The sequence below is a fragment of the Molothrus aeneus genome, chromosome 5 (genome assembly GCF_037042795.1).
Source record: "Molothrus aeneus isolate 106 chromosome 5, BPBGC_Maene_1.0, whole genome shotgun sequence".
Lineage (NCBI taxonomy): Eukaryota > Metazoa > Chordata > Aves > Passeriformes > Icteridae > Molothrus > Molothrus aeneus.
This window is the reverse complement of record NC_089650.1, coordinates 24,845,464-24,865,183: the sequence shown is the minus strand read 5'-3', so window position 1 is coordinate 24,865,183 and position 19,720 is coordinate 24,845,464. Positions and strand designations below refer to the sequence as shown.

Here is a 19,720-nt window from a genome sequence, read left to right as displayed (position 1 = left end):
TCTTAAGAGGATGAAGGAAAGAAAGTCTTTTGAATTTAAAACTGCAAATGAAATCTGCAGTTTTAAAGTCATTTTGCATTATGTGCTCTATATGTTCCCAAAGATAATCTTATACTATGAAAAGAGTTTAACATGATGATTATTATGATGATGATTTTAAAAATATTTTTCATCAGGAGGAATGAGAGCTTCCTTGGTACTGATGGAATTTCAGCACAAGCAAGATCTCTCACTCTGGGAGAAAGCATAAGTGTTGCAGAAGTTCAGAAAGTGAGTTTTATTTTTAAGGAGTTATGTGTTTTTACTGGGTAGCAATACCATAAGAACAAAATAAATTTTCAAAAATTGTCTCATAAAAATCTCATCTAGAGATATCCACAGTTCCTAAAATTTGGGATACAAACTCTAGTCCTCAGCTGACCTCTGCACTTCTAAAACCAGGAAGAAATGATGACATGGGATTCATCTGAAAGACCAACAATTGTGAGAATTTCAGATAAGTCAAAATAAGGAATTCTGAAATCAGAAGAAACTTGCCTTACCCAACTCCCTTTAAAAGAACATGGTGGTAATAGGAAGTGTCTTGGGTACCATCACATTCAGAAAAGGAGATCAGCTCAGGCCTTTTTGTACAATATGTACTTAGATTTTTTTGTGAGTAATTGTTCATGGTTAAATCCTTGTGCAGATGTTCTAATTGCACAGTAAAGGCTTTTTGTTCAGAATTATTTTAAAATGATTTTTTACTTTTACTGGAAGATACTAATAATCTTAATGGATTTGTATTATTTTGCAGGAAGAGCTTTCTCCTTCATAATCCTCTAGTAATGTTGAAATACTGCTAGCATCTGAGATTAAGAAAAGGGTTTTTCTGTCTTCATTTTTGCATTGCAAAGTTTTACTGTTTATAATATTAGGAAAAGAACTATCATTATTTCTGTGATGAAAACACTGGTATATGAAAGAAAATCTTTAGGGACCTGGCTGACTTCTTTGTGTCAGGCCTTTGACATGTGCTTTCCAGAAAAATGGTGATGTTTTCTGGAATTTTTAAGTACTTCTTTTGCAGTCTTATTTTGACAACCATTTCCAGAATTTTTTTAAATGTTCTGTTCCAACAGAACATTTTTTTTTTTAAATGTAAGCCAAACTGCTCTATACCTCAGGTGATTGATAATGTAGGTATAAATAATTATGTAAAGTATATTTAAGATTTTGACGCAAGACTTTTTTTTTAAAGGGAAAGAATACCTCACCTTCAGGGAAACCAAAGGCATCACCTTCAAAGAAAGCAACAAAACAAGCTGTGTCTAAGAAAGGACCTCTCAGAGAGTATTTAATGAAAAATCCAGATACAATGAAATCTTCAGAAACACAAAAGTAAATGAACACAGTTTTCAGGCTTATATACAGAAAAAAATATTTTGACTGGAATTTAGATTACAATTAAGTGTGTATTTTAGTTTTTGTATTATAACAAAGAGACTAGTTTCTGCACAGTCCTCTCATTTTCCTGATGTACTTTAGTATAAAATTGGTTTCCACTCAATGAAACAAAATCTGTTGCATTTTGGTTTAATAGCTGTTAATGATTTCAAGTTTTTGTATTAATAATCAAAGATTGTATTTCAGTTGTGTTAGCTTGAGCATGTTGATTCATCAAGGTGGAAAAGCTCTGATAATCTGAGTATTTTAATGCTTTTCAAACTGTGTTGGGGAGTTTATCTGTTACAAAGCTAATAAAAATATTTATTATTAAATAAATAACTTAATAGTAGTAGTAGTTTCAGAATGATTTTTGTGGACCTTGTGTGTCTTGTAGCTTCCCCAGAACTGTTTTTTGAAAAGAAAAAGTAATTCACCTCTTCTTTTGGCAAGTATTTGTTTATATTTGTTTAACTTGCCAATAACATTACCTTCTGACCTAAAAGAATGTGTAGTACTCATAACTTGGTCCTTTGGTCACTTACAGTAATTAGCAAATAGGAAACTATAAATATTTGCACATAAGCAATCATGTAACTGATTCTGGAAGTGTCTTAAATAACCTAAAAAAAGTTTCCATATAATCTTCTAAATACTCACCTAAACCATCCAAAAATGTTATTATTCCTGCTTGACAGAAGAAACCCTACCTTACTCAAAATGATTTTCATGGCTTTCAGCAGAAGAGAGGATGTTTAACCTATCTTGGGTTTTTGTCAGCTACTCTTTTGTGTCTTACATAACAGTAATGCTGTATAATATAATCAAAATTGTATGTGGTATAATATTCTGCCCACATTTTAAAGGTGAAAAATAGGCAGAAAAATAATTTAGATTAATAAAGGAATCAGTTTACAGTTAATTTTTAAAAAATGAGATTTGGTTTGAATATAGCATTGTATGTTTGTCAAGTAATGCAGAATTTTTTCATCTCTCAGGGAAACCTTAAAAAACTTTGGCTGGAAATTAAAAGCAGGCATCCAGATTTGAAATACTATGTTCTCTTCATACTGAATGTGCTTCACTACCAAAGCAAAGCAATAAAAAAAACCAAAATCCAGATTTATAGTATAATAGAAGACCCTCCTGAATTGACTTTGAAGCACATTATATTTGCTATAATAATCTGTACAATTCAGGGACAAATAACTTCAAAATGATCTAAACTGTTTAAAGTACTGAGACAATTATCTTATAGAAGCTGGTAAAATATAAAATGGGATTTATTGAGTGTTAAGTGCACGCAAAGAGGGAAAGCACAGTTGCTTTTCTTGACTAAAGCAAAAGTCTTTTATTTAGAAATATGTCATATGCTTATGCATATTAATCTGGAGAGATGCAACAGAATATCCGTGTATCTTTACCAGGACTTTTTTTCTAGAGCTTCAAGAAAACAGTTTCATTTCTTGCTACTTCATATGTTTTGGTTTAGCAAAGCCAAGGATAAGTTGAAGAAATTGGCTCATGAAACCTTAGTGATGCTGCTGACTAAGTATGTAATCCGAAGTCACTTTTGTCAAATGTGTCTTGAAGAGATGCCCTGGAAGTCTCAGATGAATATCTATCTGGCCCTTGCACACTACCATCTATTTAAAAAGAACCTGGAAGGGCAATATAACATTGGAATTAGTGGTTCACAGCATCTGGACAGGTACATCTTACTGCACTATCAGTGATTGCTATTAATAGAGATTATTGTGTTATTGCTGTTACTGCAGACAGATCTGACATACAATATATATATTCATATTCATATGAACAGTTCAGCTTTCAAATACAAATTACTTGTTACTATGTAAAAAGTTTTGCTTTCCATCCTGTGGACATCAGGCACAGTTTTGGTTGCTAACTCCATTGGTGAGATGAAAGCTTTGAAATATACTATACTAAGTTATTTTTTGGTTCCTTATAACATTTGGCTATCATTCATTATTTCTTATTTCTGAAGCTACTGGAAAGTAATCACTTCTGAGACACTGAATTTTGTGTATGTACATAAAAATTCTTTTTGATATCATATATGGAGGGTTTTTTTGTGTTTTCTTCTTTCTCCCATTTTGCACTTTCTCCCATTTTGCAGTTACAATATTTTGGATCCTGAGATATTCTCGTTAAACAATTCTGGCACTGTATTGGCAAGGGAAGCTGCAGATGATAACACAGGAAAACCAACTCCTTCTCTCCCTGAAAAGTCAGAAGAGACTGAAACCCAAACCTGTAAGAATTTTTATTGGTGCACAACTGAAATCAGTTTCAACTTAACTTTTTGTTTCTCTTGATTTCTGGCTCTCTTGACCTCCATCATTAGTTGTCCACGTCACCTTTGGAAAAACAGTCAGTCATGCCAAGACATAGAAGATATTTCTAGGTTTCCTCCTATTGTCATCCATTTTTTTTTGGCATACCTAGTATAACAGAAGTCATAGTAAGTGATGTGGCATATCTAATAATTCTGAGCATTTTTTAATGTGTTAATAAATATGTTACATTTTATCAATTAGTTATTCTTTATCCTATAATTTATTAGTAAGTTTGTAAGTTGAAGAAAGAATAATGATACTAGCTTTAGGTTTGCAGATACCAGACTACCTACACATCTTAAATTGGTAATATTTGGAATTATTCTGAATGCATTGATAATTTCTTTCAGTTTCTGAGGCTTGTAACTGATTGGTAGTTTCCTTTACATTTCCTAGCAGGTCAAAATTTCCCTGGGTCATTCTGTAAGTAGTTTTTAAAGTTATAGACTGAAGCTTATTATTATCTTTCAAATTATAAGTAGAATTTAATTTTCTAGCTATTTTTAGTCTATGAGGTTCCAATAGGAGCCAAAGGGCTCCTATCTGTGGGTAATTGTGAAATGCAGGACTTTGATTTCCTCAGATGTCAGTGGTAGTGTACAAGTCAGCACAAAGTCTGCATAGGCTCCAGAAGTTCAACAAGTAATCACAGGCCTGGTCTTTTCAATATCTCTTCAGGGACACATTCTTGCCATGGCAGTAAAGATCAAATTTCTCCTGTATTTCCATGTAGGACTTCCTTAGGTAAAATCAGCTGTCCTCTTTGCCTTCTCCAAGGAGGTGTGACAAAAACTAGCACTTGCATTTCTCTGTCTCACTGGTTCTCTTTGCAGCAGACTACTTTTACAGAAACACCTTTGCCTTGATGCTTACCAGTCACTGAGACACACTGAAATTGGCTGAAACCTGATAAAAGTCCTCTTTACTATCTCTGAGCATTTGCAGCAGTTATGCTTAAAAGAATTATGTGAAATGTGTAGTTTGCCATAGAGTTCAAGTATTATATAGGAATTAGCTTCTGCCTGAACCCTATAGTTCAGATATTACCATATTCCATTACCATGAACCTTTCCCTTTCCCCTTGGGGGATATTTGATAGTGAATTAAATAATGAAGGAATTCTACACATACCACAGAATTTATCAGAAATCCTCCTTTCTTCCTAACATCTACTTTAAGAGGTTTCTGTTTAAGAAAGATTCTGACAAGCTTGCCAAGAGATTTCTTGTCATGGTGATTTCTTCAGAGAACTTAAATGAGGATTGTGTTTTGACTTTGAGGCTGAAAGCTATTTGGTACCCATTAGTATTTTGCTCAAACTCGTTTTCATCCCAATTCCTAAGAAAAAGCATAGTGTATTTTAAATATCATAACCTTACAGACATGATAACCTTAACATTGGCATTTCCCAACATTTAAGTATTTAGCTGCCACAGGAAAATCCTAGCTGATTGTTTTTTTCTTTTTTTTTTTTTTTTTTTGAGAACTTCAACTCAATTTTAACAAGGGAGCTTTTTGTTTTCAGCCACAGGTAAATCTCCTAAAACCAGAAATAAACAGAGTCGAACTCCTCGAAGTCGAACAGCAAAGACCAACAAACAGGATCAGGTTCCATCAACTGCCCTTTTACTGAAGCATTTTACAAGCATCTTCTTGCATTTGAAAAGAGCAGTGGTAAGATGTGGTTGGTTTCTTATTAAACTATATATTACTAAGTAGTATTAATTACTAAGTATGAGTAATTAATGCATTAAGCATGTCTCGCAATACTTACTGCTTTTTACATGAAATGACCGCAGGAAATTAAAAGTAAATTCACTGTTTAAAAGTAATGTTTTCTCATCTTCTGAAAAATGTCCAAGTACAATGTATGAAATGTCAGCCATATCACCTATCATAATATATATTGTATCAGACATTCAGTAATTTATGTAATTGGTCTCTTTTTCATTCCACCTTTGTAACTTTCCTTCTCATGTTTGTTAAATTTTTCTGAAAATACTTGCAGATTTAACTTTCTCTTTACAGGTCTTAGTGAATCTCACACTAGAAACAGGAGAACCAGTGGTTGAAGGGAAATGCAGACTAACTACTCTTCCCATAAAACCTTCTAAACCCAAGTAAAAGCACACCTATAGGTGGTGTGAATTAATTTTTATTTCTTATACTTACACCAAAACCTACAATTAAATTCACTTATAGTCCTCCTATGAAAAGGTAAAAATTAAGGTTTTGTAATGCCTAGACTGTAATTCTGAAAGATTATTTATGCCTAAGTTTTGCAATAAAAGAATGAAGCTTTTAATTTCTGCCTTTCCAAGCTATAGTTATATTTTGAATGGTATACACAGGTTCTTGCTCACCGTGGTGGCCACTGGACATTGCTTCAAAATGCTTGTCGAGATCTTTGGAGCTATACTCAAGAATTTCAAGTGATTGCTAACCAGTCACATTCCCATATGGGTGCATTTCCCATCACCTGGGATCTTCTTTGCAACACCATCTGGTTGCCATTTTATTTTGCATCAGACATGATCATTGATATGATAATTGACCTACAAGCAAGCAGTTCTCTTAAGGTAAAAATTATTCTATTAAGACAACTCTTGATTATCACATTTTCACTGGAGAGAGTTTTCGCTTTCCTGCATTATATTCTGGTATCTTCAAGTTACTCTCTGTAACAAGTTTTTTAGATGATTACAGTAGTTTCTGATCTCTGTCATTGATTTGTCCTAAAAGCACATTTGAAAATAACAGGTATAATAATGTTTCTTGACTGTAGATTGTGGATCCCGAAGGAGTGTTTTGCATTCCCAGTTGTTTAGGAGGTATTGCGGATGAGAATGGTGGTTCTAATCTTCACCCCCAGCCTCCCATAGATGATGTGAATGTGGTTGACCTGAGATGGATATGCAATCTGGTTCTTAAAACAATAGAATTGTTATATCATATGAAGAAGTGGGAAGCACTGGTGCACATAGCTGTACAATTTAACATATTTACACAGTAAGTTATACCAGCTCTAAAAAACCCCAAAAAAGTTAATATTATATAGTTTATTATACCATTATATTGCCTAATTACTACACTTTGTTTTTTTTTCCAGTGAGAGGTTCACAGAACAAGTGAGTCCACTCCTGGTGTATGCTCAGAGGCAGCTGCTGGAGAGAATACAGCAGTTCAGTGGCTCAGACAGCCATGAATCTCATTTCACAAAATATCTGTCTGATGATGCACAAAAGGTGAAACACAGATTTCTTTTTGGGGCACTGACTCTTAATGTGAGCTAAATGTGGAGAAGCACTTTCACTGATTAGCTTAATATGCTCTCTGATATGTTCCCAAATAGTCAATTATAACAAATTAGTGAACATAATTGATTGAAGTACATGAAAAGGCTTGTATGACATGATTCCAAGAGCAGCAGGTGACCCAGAGGACATTTTTTCCATGCACAACACACCCATTCCATATTATAAGCCTAAATCTAATTTCATGTTATTTCTTGATGCCACTCTCTTAACCTTAAAATATTTATTTGGATATTGCTTTGCTTCTGCTTTGGAACACTGCTCCAAAAGCTAATAAAATTGAGTTAAACCAAACACAGACAATGCCGATTAAAAAACTTTAAAAAACTTGATTGCCACCAAAAAAAAAACCCTAAGCAGCTCAGCAAGTTCCTCTCATTAAAAGCTGTGGCTCTATCTATTTGCTTAACAGTGCCAGTAGGAAATTTTTCATTGAATTAGCTATTAGAAATTAGTTTCCCACAGTTTTTTTAAATGTAAGGTTTATTCCTAAGAAGTTTTGCTGAAGTCAGTTTCACTGTGGATATTTTTAGGATATTTCTATCACTCAAGTAAAGAGAGGACTTGAAGGAGAGGAGGGGGAAGTGGGATTTGGAGTACCAAAGAGGTTTGTTCTGGACATGGACATGGGGTTCAGGAGCCATGGCCTTACCACAGCACAGCGGTGCCCAGGGTGTGCAGGGACTCTGAAGTCGCCTGTGGCTCACAAGGGCAGCTCAGGAGCTCTGTGTTCTCTGTTTCCTACTGGCTCTCTCTGGCCCAGCCATTCAAACATGGTTCTTTGTCTGTAGAAGGGCACCACAGCATAGTGGTACCCTCATAGTGCTGGTAACTGAGCTGTGGAAAAGTAATCATAGTTTAAAAAGACAGCTTACAGATTAAAGACTAGTGTTAGGTAATAGTAGTAAGGATTTCAGGTAAGAAATTTGGAGTTTATGGTTACATTTCATAAATAAATGCCATTCAGAGAATTGTAGAACTAGTTCTGTTGATCCTTCTGCTTCTAAAGTGGTGTAACTACATTAGCAAGGTAAAAAGTCTTTTGTGGATTAGTCCTTTATAGAAGTCTGGAAGTTTGCTTCTCTGCCAGTTAGGCTGCCGTGGTTACTTGCTTAGAGCTATTTTGTACCTCTGTATTTAGCATTCCATTGTGTTTCCCAGGCAACATGTCCTTTAGGCATGCTTAGTGACAGGTTCTGTGCAAGCATGCATTCATCTGGAAAAAAAAAGGTGGAATATTTGCAGAACATCAAGGAGTTGCTAATGATTATGGCAAATACCAAGTAAGAGACAAGTTTAGTGCAGTAACTTTGAAACACTTATATGCAATATTTAGGTGTGAATGTTTCACCTCTTACTGACAAAAGTACTGGTTACAGTTACGGGCCACTGGTGTCTTTCTTAATTAGTCCTCTTTTATTTTGTCATGTGACTGAGTATATAGATATTTAACTGTAAGAACTAAATGTCAGTTTTTCTTAATATTATTCAGTTCTTATGAAACAAATCCTGCTTTTTAGATGAGATGCAGAAACTACATAGGGTACAAATTACAGCTGCCTGTTGCTCGTTCTGCCAGTGAAGGGGTTTTTCCTGGATGCTTTTTCAAACCTCCAACAAATAATGATTGTACAGGTCAGAGCACAATTCAGTATTGTGTGTTCTCTTTTCTCCCAGAGTTTTGTCTTTGTTTCATACTGAATTGTTTTTATAAATTCTGTTTCTGTTCCTTATCATAGTCTTCCAATTCTCCTACAATTTGTATTTTATTATAAACTGAGCTTTGTCTTCAAATTAGTGTTCTTGATATTTTGGATGTATTGTAATGTTGTCAAGATCTTTCAGAATATATTCAGACTATGTCTGAAAGCAGAGAAAAGCAGGTGCCAGATAACCTACAGCCTGTGAGGCAGCATGGGGGTCTTGGTCCAGCTTTGTTTTGTTATTTTTGGATATCCAGCAATGTACTCCTAAGTTAGTGTGAATAGCACTGTTATTGACAGAATAAATGTTTCTGGTGGTTAATAATTTGCTTTAATTCATAAAGCAACAGCAAGAAAAGGGGAATATTTTAATATGCTTTAGTTTTGATGTTATGAAAATGTTCAAGTATGTTTTACAGGCTGATTTACTAACATTATTTATTTACATATTACGATTTTTTTCTCCATAATTATTAATTAGCTTTAGATCACAATCAAGCAAAAGCCCTAGTTTGTGTGCCTCTTGATGTGAATGATACACTGAAATGTTTTAAAGAAACTCTAGAAAAATCTAAATATCAAAGCAGAGCACTGAGACACAGCAGGAAACTACTTTCATTATTTCTTGCACACACACAAGGTGAGTGCTTCATTGAAGTGTTTTGCCCTTAATAAAGTGTATATGCAGTTAAAATAGCAAAGAGTGAAAGGAACAGATTTTTCTAAATTCAAGTTTAGTTACTGACAATTAGAAAAAAAATAGAATATGAAGTTAAATTTGAAGTTCTATAAGCACAAGCTATAACCCTTATTTCCTATGATTTGTCTAATAGTTGGATGATACTTATTTTTTCCATGCAGCTGTTTCACCTGTCTGTCTGCAGCCATATTTCTGTCAGAGGACTGACTGGTAGATCTTTCCAAGTTTATTTTCATTAACAGAGCACATACCCTTTGGTTACACTGACCAATGAATTATGTCCAATGAGTTTAATTAGGAGACACACAGAATTAGAGCATAGGAATCTAAATGGAAATAGGGTACACAGGAATTTTGTATTAGTTTGATTAACGTGTTTTGGAAATATTTGGGGTGGTAGAAATATAGCAAACTGATCATATAAACAACTGATTTTATCATATAAACAAATTGATCATATAAATCACTTTTCCTATCTAGAAAATGCTGGAAGAGCAATCAGCAGTCCTATCTCTTCAAGCAGGAAGCTGAAATTTAGCATGGTAGATGAAGTGATATTTCTACCGACACCGTGTGACCTTTCTCAAGAAAAATATAATTTCTCCAGTATGGTTGAGGGCAGACCGATACCAAAGTCACACCTTTCAGTAATTATATCTTCCTATGAACAAACAATAGGTAATTTTTTTCATAAATTTCTGCTTGCAGATCAAAAGTAACAACATTCTGCCTATCTATGTTTATGTATGTTTATTCCAGTGGTATTTTTCCTCTGTCAGACAGCTGTAACTCTCCGAAGGCTGGTTTCTAGGAAAGTACAACCTTCTTCCTCTCAATTGAGGAAATCTGCTTTAGATCCTAAACAAGCCGCTAGTTGGTTCATAATTGTTATGGTTATCTCATTTTATGAAAAAGCATTACTTCAGTGGTGTTGTGCTGATTAATCCCCAATTCAGAATTTGATATAATGTTTAGCAGATTCATTTTAATTCCATGACAGTTTTTTTTTTCCTAGCAAACAGACTTTAGATTCTGTGTATTTGGATATGTGACTTAGTTACTTGGTTTCCATCTTACATTCTGGCATGGCTTTACTCATACAGTCACAGCTCCTGATTTTGCTGTATGGCTAAACAGGTCAAGTGCAGTAGCTCTAAGTGGTTTTATTTGCAGCATAGGTTCCAAAAATGTGTCTGTGAGAGTGTTTCTGTGCTGTATGCAGGCAGAGTTGTTTAGCAGGGCCAATGACCTTTTTTCCAGTTTATCTTGTGAACAGGAAGAAATTTGAGAGGCCTGATAAAACAAAAATACAAAAGATTAAGTAAACAGGTCCATGTATCTTATTTTTGCTTTCAAAGTTAGTTGTAATAAGAAATGGTACATTTGAAGGTAAAATGTACAAGACCAATAAATAAAAAAAAAAATTCATGCATTGAATTACATGTGAATTCATGTCTACTCATGCCAAATTTGTGCAAGGTTCAGTAACCTTTTTAATGATATGATAATTTTTTTTTTAATTGATGAAAAATAAATTACAGGAATCCTTGAAATGAGTAGCCAGAGAGACCTCAAGGTACAGGCTCTACATGAACTTGGAAATCTTCACTTTTATGCTGGAAATAAAAGGTACATAGTTACTGGATTATAAAAGAGCACAGTTTCATTTTTTTTAATTCTCACTCCTATACCTCTTAACTGTCTCGTAAGTTCTTGTGCTGTCCATTAGTTCTTTCATCTAACTTACTATTAGCTGTATTTTGAGAGGGCTTTTTCCTATACATTGTTTATTTTTCTTAGCTACCTAATTGCCGTTGAGCAAATTAATGATACATTTTTATTTTAAAGAAGTAATGTCTATGGCTTGATAATTTAATTTGAGTCCAAATAAGTCCCTTGACCAGGAATGGTATCTCTTTTTTTTGTTATAGAAAATGTACTTCAATTTTTGACCCAATCAGAATTAGTTAAATCTCAGGCAATAAAGATAAAACGAAGCAGATCTTATCTTCCACTTGGGAAAATGTCAGCAATATGATGATATTTTTGATGTTACAGAGCTGCTTTTAAATACTGGTGTCAATCCCTTGATGAAACACTCAACATTGCTGATGCTCTTAACACCTGGCAAGAGTTAAGTTTTCCAAAAGATGCTAGAGACTGCTTTGCAGTTGGAAGATCAACTGATATGAGTGAGAAATTTCTTTCTCAGGCTGGAGCTTGGGGATGTTTACATGCAGCAGTCCTAGTGGCTAAGATAGCTCAGTAAGTATCATACCCATATATGTATTTCTATCCTATTTTAAACAAATTGCTCATCCAAGATATGAGGCAACTTCAAATTAATTAAAGACCAATAATGAGTTGATATAAAAAGGACTCATCAAAAGCAGAGTAGTTCTTCCTTTTAGGGAGAAATTTGCTTCTTTGAAGAATATTGGTTTTTCCCTTTTCTAGAGTGCTCATCTTTGATCATAAATGCAGCTGTATGTTATATGGAGAGATCATTAAAAGAAAACAAAATGATAAAAAGTCATAAGTGCAAGGATTTTACAGTCATATGATATTTTGATTGAAAATCAATATTTTCCAAGTTACTGCATGTCTTAAATATTAATGTATCTTGAGGTCAGATTTACTGCCTAAAGTACTAGCTTTCTGGTGAATTAGAACTAAATGAAATTTTATTTACTGTATAAAAATCTACCATCAATAAATATTTCCATCCAGTACTCCTTCACTGCTGGTAAAACAGTGTGTATGTAATTCTGAGCTGTTCCTCAATGTATTGTACAAAATATAAATCTAGAAGTACCCAAGGCAGCATTAAATGACCTTAGAAATGCTATAAACCATGAAAGGGCAGAGTTTCATCTTTGAGTAAATTGCCTTACCTGTGAAGCAGGTTGTATTAATAGCACTGTAAAATATAAGCCAAGGTAGCTTTGCAAGTAGTAGCATGGGTATTTCAGAATGAAGTGGCATTGCCACACTTAGAATTAGCACCCAAAAGGCAAAGGAGTGAATTTAACTTGATTAAAAAGGACATCTCTTTTAATTCAGAGCTGTGGCTCAGTCTCGGGTCCAGTTAGGTGAGACCAAGTGCCCAGCTGCCTTTACAGGTGTTTGTGGCACCTATCTGCTGCACTGGATACTATCCCTGTGCTGCTAATATGTCCATCCCAAATCCTGGCAGGATTTGGAGGGAGCTGTCCTCCTGGCTTCTCCCTCAGGTGTTTCTTTTGTGTTTAGATCTGACTTGGGCTGTTAAACATCTTTCTCTTGAGTTGTTCTTTCTACAACAACTTAGTCATAGGCTGTAAAATGCAGATGAAAGGATTCTAATATTGAAGTAAAGATTTCTAGGATTGTTAAGTAAAGATTTCTAGGATTGCTTCCAGGATGGTTTAAGGCTCTGGTGAGATACTGTGGGGGAATCATTACATTTAGCTAGACACCTGCCATGTTAAACTCCATGTATTAGTTATCTTAGGCTTCCTTTCTGGAAAGAAATACACTTTAAAGTGTGAGTTGCCTAATCTGCTTTATGTTTTTAGTTTTGTATGAGATGGAGTTTGCACCTAGATTGCCTGTGTTTCTCTTGTAAGTTTGAAGATAGTCTAGACAAAGGGAGTTGTCTAGACCATCTTTGGTCAAAAGCTTCTTTGCATGGTGTGGCTGAGCACCTATTTAAAAACAAGCAGTTGTTTTCAGTAGAAAAACATCTAAATTGTGTTAGTATTATTATCACATTAGACTAAAAACCCAAGGATTTTAATAATTTATATTGATGGGTACATTAATATTTCTTATTATTTGTTGTGCTTTAGGTATATAACAACATCAAAGATAAGATTAAGAACAAAATACTGCTATTTTTCTGCAATACTTTTTAAGGTAAGAATGCAATTTCAGTTCATTTTCATGAAGTTAACAAATTGCTTCTAAAATGACCCTCTGTTAAAATAATTCTTTTCTTGTTTTGGTGGTAAAGGAAAAATGGAGATCACAGGTAGTTGACAATTTATGCATATTTATACAATGTTTTTATTCTTTGATTTTTTTAACATTATTTCTATATTATAGCCTAAAAATTATCACTTCAATAGGAGGCTAGAGTGTCTCAGAGAAAAAATACTGAAAAGGGAAGATGACTAAAACATTTGATAGTCAAATATATTTTTCTTCTCTTGAAGTGTTCTGCTCAGGAAGAGCTGGATGGCATCAACAACAGCAGAGTGCTGTCTTTTATATCTGTAGAGTCTTCACAGATTGTCTTAAATTTTCAACCAAGAGCACAGACTCTTTAGAAAAAAGCAATTTTTGAATATTTTTTAGCACTGAAAAATATTAGTTTGTAATACTAAAATCTGAACTCTATAATAACTTTGCTGTAAAACCAGAGGACATTAAAAATGATCCTGTTTCACTCACAAAGAATATAACATCATTAAAATTAAGTTTGCAGACTTTCAGAAAAAGGACCCATAGAGAAAAAAACAATGTTTCAGTTTGCTTTTAAATGGAAGTTAAGATGTCAGTTTCAAAAGTAGCGCAGGAAAAAAACCTGCAAGTATTCTGCCAGTTATACTCTACTGGGATTGATGATTACTCATCCCAGTGCAGCTTCAGGAACTTATCTGGTTTCTCCCAAAACCAAGCAATGTCACTGTCTGATATCTTGTGTCATGATTGTGACTGTGAGACCTGTCTGAGGCCACATTGGAAAACTTACTAAGTTCACCAAAGGGAGAACAAGTTGAGGAAACAAAGGTAAAGGAGAATTTTTACTTGCTTCTAGCACTGTAATTGCTGAACAATTACAAAGCAGAACAATGGCGGGTCCTCCTTTCGACAGAAATGGTAGCAAGCATTTGTTCCAGCTGTATAACAGTAGAAATAATTGTGACTTGACTGAAGTGGGTCTGATATTAATTGGGATAGAAGCAGCTTGCAGCGTGATTGTCTTGAAAAATATAATCAATTTCTGTCACGGCACTGCAAGAAGTTCAAGCTGTAATTTTTTCCTTGAATTGGAAAGCTTTTATAACCTTGTTTAAATTTCACCTCTGGTGTAGGCTTTAGGCTTGTTAATATCTCCGATATGAGTGTAAATGCAAATTTCTCTAGGATATAATTGTTAATTATGCCAAGATAAACACAATTGGGAAGGAATATCCAACATCAGATACAATGTTAGCATTCTTCCCTTTTTAAGAGAGAACATTTAAATTATTTCCTTGAATTTCATATTAGTTTTTGGTTATATGATTTAAGCTGTGCTAGCTGACCTAGTTAAAGGTGGAGCTAGAGTGAAACAAACATTGAACTGGCTTTATAGTCAGCAACTCTCCCAGAAATTATTAAATTTCATATTAGCTTTAAGTTAAATGATTTAAGCTGCACTAGGTGATAAGCTGCACTGTCTGACCTAGTTAAAGGTAGAACTAGCTTTAAACTGGCCCTAAAGTCAGCAGCTCTCCCACAAACAATGGCAGGCACACTGTCCTTAGACTCTTTACAGATAGTTTATTTCTCCATCAACTTCACACATAAAACATTTTCTCTAGGAATGCATTCAATATTGTGGCTGGAATCAGCTGAATAATTAAGGCATTGATGGAGTTGTGTTTATGCAGTCATTTATGAGTTGAAGTTTATGGTGTCTCACTAATACCTGTACACCTTTTCACAAATAATTCATTGTTATTACTTTCAGACCCTGTTTAGAGCTTCTCTTCCCCATCCAACATCTGACTGTGACTTTGCACAATATGAAACAAATATTCTTATTCCTGGTATTGACCTTTTCTCTGATCGCTACAGAGCTGATATCTCTACTGTAGTTGCAAGTCTGAATTTCATTATGTTTGAACTACATTCTGTGAAACAAAATTTAATAGTAAGTATTGTTTTTATGATCTGGAAATGATTTTTAAGACACCTAGTCTTACTTTCTTGTGTGGGTGTATTTATGAGATAACCTCATTAGCAAAATACCCCTATGGCTAGTTTCTGTGGCACTTAAACAAGGTATAGCTTGCTGCATACAGGTTTTAGAAAACACAGGAAAATTTTTTATTCTGGAAGATAACACATGGTTTGTTTAGCTTAGGCATTTTAGAGGAAATTTTCTATTATATGCTACTTAAAATACACTCTACAGAAAAATACTTTAAATGCAGTATGTCCAGAATGCTTTCAGTACTTCAACTTCCAATAGATAAAAGTCCCTTTTGCCTTTCTCCTTTCCACGTTCTCTTATTCCTCTGTATTTTTATTCTTTTCATAACTTCCTTCCTATTTCCTCCATTTAATGTCTGACCATTTCCACTTTAATCCAGCTTCCTTCAAAGATGCAGTGCTGTACATTAGAATAAATAGATTGAATTGATTACTACTACTGAAAAAGGTGCAAAACTCTCTCTTTTCTAATTTGGTCCTGTATGCACCAACAGAATTTCCTGTCAGGTGATTATTTTATGCCTCTGTAAATCAAACATGACAGAAAACTCTCCATCTGAAAAAGTAGATAGATTTTTCCTGGTTTGATGAGTTGAATCCACTTATGACAAGGTCCTGCAAGTGGCAGAGCCAGTGCCAGGAAGGGAAAAGATTGCAGGGCTGGCAGCAAGGAGGAACAAAGATTAGGAGGTAGGGATGGAAGAGGAGTTAGGAGGAGGCAGAAAGATATTACACTTTTTTTTGTCAGCAAGTCATTTTTTGGATTGATTTCTTTTGGAACTTCAGGCTAACTGCCATTGTTGCTTTTTCCCATTCTGCATTACTGGAGTTCACTTTGTTATTTAGCTTTGCGTAACTGTCCTGGCTGTGGGAGATCCAGTAAAATCCGGGAGCAGACAATTACCTGGAGACAGAGGCTCTTAACTTGACTGCTTGCTTCATATGGCTATGCACATCTTTGATTCTTTCTGCACTTTTGCCAGCAGAATATTGATCCAGTTCATGGATCATGCACAAAGCAATTGCAGTTTTAGCTGAATGAGAGCTTCATTTCCGCTGAATGCTTATTGTGTGGGAATGTTTTGGATGGTGGGTGCTAAGTTGATTTGTCACTTAAATCAAAATACATAACATTCAAGTTTTATTAAAAATAAAACTTCAAAGACTAATTTTGTTGAACTACTTCAAATATCAATAGGAAACTGTATGGGTACAATTAAAACATTTGCCTCAAGCGTTTGTAATCCAAATTCAGAAGTATTAAGCTACATTATGAAAGCTTTAAGTGAATTTGACAAAAATCTAACAATGTTGTTAGCATTTTCTAAGCTTGAGGACATTTTAAAGTGAAGAAAAATGTAAAAGCTGAACAGTAATTAAATTTTGGAAGTTCTTTCATTTTCAATAAACACATAAATCTGTTAGAAAAGAATCTGCTTTTTCTGAAATATTGTATACCAATAGATCATAGAACCATAGAATGTTTAGGTTTGGAACGGACATTTAAAGATCTTACAGTTTCAACCTCCCATGCTGAGGGCAGGGATGCCTCCCACTAGACCAGGTTGCTCAACACCTCATCCAGCCTGGCCTTGAGCACTTGCATGGTTGGGGCATCCACAAGTTCACAGGCAACCTGCTCCAGTGTCTCACCACCCTCACAGTAAAGAACTTCCTCCTAATATCTAACCTAAATTTCCCTTCTTTCACTTTGTACCCATTACTCTTTGTCATATTACTATAGTTCCTGAGGAAGAGTCCCTCTCCAGCTTCCCTGTAGGCCCCCTTCAGATACTGGAAGGATATACAGTGTCTCTATACTTTAATAGAGCTCAGTTTTAAAATGTTTTTTGTTAGTTGTCTCTACAAAAAAAAAATTAAAATGAATGTAAATAAATTTGTCAATAAGTCTCATCACCATCCACTTTATTTTACAGCTGGTATAATTTCACTTAGTTGCAGGACTTAATTGTTTTTATTTTAAAAAAGCTTGCAGAATTCTATTCTTCTGTTAGTTGTGTTGAAAAAAATATGGCATCAAAATGCAGACAGTTTTGGAAATCCCTTGTATCAACCTATTTCTGGTAGGTTTACTCAGTAATGATGTGGTGAAATACCCCACCTTGAACAGAGAGAATAATTTGGACAAACTTCACCTTGTACATTTGTGAATCACATAGAAGGGGTTAGCTTTAGTGACCTGAAGAACTTTTTAACACATTATTCTTTCAGAAAGCATAAGAGAAGTGTTGGTGGTGTGTGATGGTCAAAGCAGTAATCTTATATTATCTATATACTTTTGATATGTAATTGCAATGTGTATTTCCATGGTTGTACCCTATATGATGTTTATGGCTGCATGACCTACTATTTTGCTACAGATTTTACCTCTGTTCACATTATACCAATATATTGTATCTGAGATTTGTAAGGACCCAGCTAAATGTATTGAAGGAAGAATCCTCAAGGTAATCAAATAAAGTTTCTCAAAACACATTGTATTTCAAGTAAACTTTTCGATTCTTTGTTTAATGTAGTCAATTTAATATTCATATATTTCTACTATGAAAAGTAATGCTTTAAAGTTCAGCTGTTGCTTAGTGTTTCTTAGCACAGCAGATGGTAGGGGTACTGTCTAAATGCAATTATTATTTATATTCTCAAATTTAGTAGCATGCAGAGCTATTTAAAAAGTTTTACTGTTAATTTTCTACGTAGACTGTTGAGTGCTTCCATAAATTCTTTCTACTCTCTTTTTAATGAAGAGGAGCTTTTCTTTCTTTGGTCCAGACTTCTCGCTTGTTATTTTTTATCTTGTTCCACTTTTCTTTGAAATGTTTTTTTAAGTGCAAAACATGAATGACTGTTTTTTTTCCCCAAATGTTCACTTCTGGATGTGTTCTTACTATCATGGTAGAACAAGGTTCCATGAAATCTAGGAACAAATTTTTGTCTTTCCACTAATGTTCACCTTTTGTTGTTGTTGTTGTTGTTTAAATAATTTGGGAGTTCTGTTGTTTTTTTTTAAAACATCTAATTATCAAGAGTTTTTAGAGTATTAAGAGTCAAAGTGACATTGTTTTTAGATATTTTCAGGAAATGTTGATATGGGCTAGGTAGAGTAGCTGAGTATTACAAGACTAAGATGAGTTAAAACTGTGAAACAGATTTTTTAAGGGGCTGAGCTTGGACAGGCAGTCAAAACTCTTACCAGATGAAGCAAGTTCTTTCCCTTATTCAGGACGAAGTTTTTAAAGAATTTGCTTTTAAAGGTGAAAGACACATCTTTGAAATTATTCACTATAATATGTAAAAGATTTCTTTCCATTGAAGATCATTCTCCATCAATGTACTATTCTGGTTGCCAAATCTATTTGAAAATTACCTTTAAACACATTTTATTTTGAGAAAAAAGAATAATGAATAACATTCAAATCAGAGGCTTTGTCATTTTTTCATAGATTAAAGTACTTACAGATATAGGATTTTTTACGGAGGCCTTTCATGAGCTGTCTTTGCTTATTTCGGGAGAGAGAATTCCGTGGAAAATACCAGCAGGATACAGATGTACTGAACAAGTGCAGGTAAACACCAGAAAAGTATGACATTGAGCTGTAACAATCCATTTTCCTTCATGAAACTGCACATACTCCATATCTGCAAGTTGTTACATGTTCCTAAGGAAATCCTAATTTTCTTTGAATAGATGAATTAAATAGTAGGCTTTGAATGACATTAAAATCTCTCACTAAACAGCAGGAACAAAAATCAATTTTGAAATGTGTTTTATACACTGAGTACTGCAGATATTACTGTTGAGAAAACAGTGTGTGATTTCATATGCAGGCATGGAAAGTATGGATAAAGCTGACATGGGCTCTTGTGCCCTGGGGAGGGTGAGGGCAGCCTCAGGAGAGCCATATGCTGGGCCATAATGGCTATTGCTGCCCACAGAGCCTTGAACTCACATCCCCCCAGGCCAATTTGATTTTCCCTTTATCTGATCACTAATGTGCTACAAGGGTTGGAAGCTGTTAACAATTGACCTGGACTCTTGTCTTGCTGTAAGCATACCTGTGCAGGCAGATCAGGTTGTTGGGTAAGCCTCCTCTATCACCAGTCTTTCTTGCCAAAATAAGCTAATGATTTAATCCTGGACGAATGTAATCAAAGTCTTCCTTATCTGAGTGGTGCTTTTGGGTAGGTGATATGACAAAAGACTTCTGGACAGAGCACCAGGTGAAATTCAGCATG

General features: G+C 34.5%; 1 protein-coding gene across 1 annotated transcript in view; it reads left to right on the top strand.

Annotated features, from left to right (window-relative positions):
• Positions 1 to 19,720, top strand: part of CFAP54 (cilia and flagella associated protein 54) — a 103,479-nt gene that overhangs the window by 49,244 nt on the left and 34,515 nt on the right. Inside the window, exons 32-48 of the mRNA XM_066550110.1 lie at positions 177 to 270; positions 1,241 to 1,380; positions 2,918 to 3,136; positions 3,566 to 3,702; positions 5,311 to 5,459; positions 6,137 to 6,364; positions 6,571 to 6,794; positions 6,895 to 7,030; positions 8,620 to 8,728; positions 9,284 to 9,442; positions 9,983 to 10,180; positions 11,044 to 11,131; positions 11,561 to 11,767; positions 13,333 to 13,399; positions 15,222 to 15,404; positions 17,848 to 17,934; positions 18,928 to 19,050. Coding sequence (XP_066406207.1) covers positions 177 to 270; positions 1,241 to 1,380; positions 2,918 to 3,136; positions 3,566 to 3,702; positions 5,311 to 5,459; positions 6,137 to 6,364; positions 6,571 to 6,794; positions 6,895 to 7,030; positions 8,620 to 8,728; positions 9,284 to 9,442; positions 9,983 to 10,180; positions 11,044 to 11,131; positions 11,561 to 11,767; positions 13,333 to 13,399; positions 15,222 to 15,404; positions 17,848 to 17,934; positions 18,928 to 19,050 — 2,548 coding nt within the window. The remainder of the gene's footprint in view (positions 1 to 176; positions 271 to 1,240; positions 1,381 to 2,917; positions 3,137 to 3,565; positions 3,703 to 5,310; positions 5,460 to 6,136; positions 6,365 to 6,570; positions 6,795 to 6,894; positions 7,031 to 8,619; positions 8,729 to 9,283; positions 9,443 to 9,982; positions 10,181 to 11,043; positions 11,132 to 11,560; positions 11,768 to 13,332; positions 13,400 to 15,221; positions 15,405 to 17,847; positions 17,935 to 18,927; positions 19,051 to 19,720) is intronic.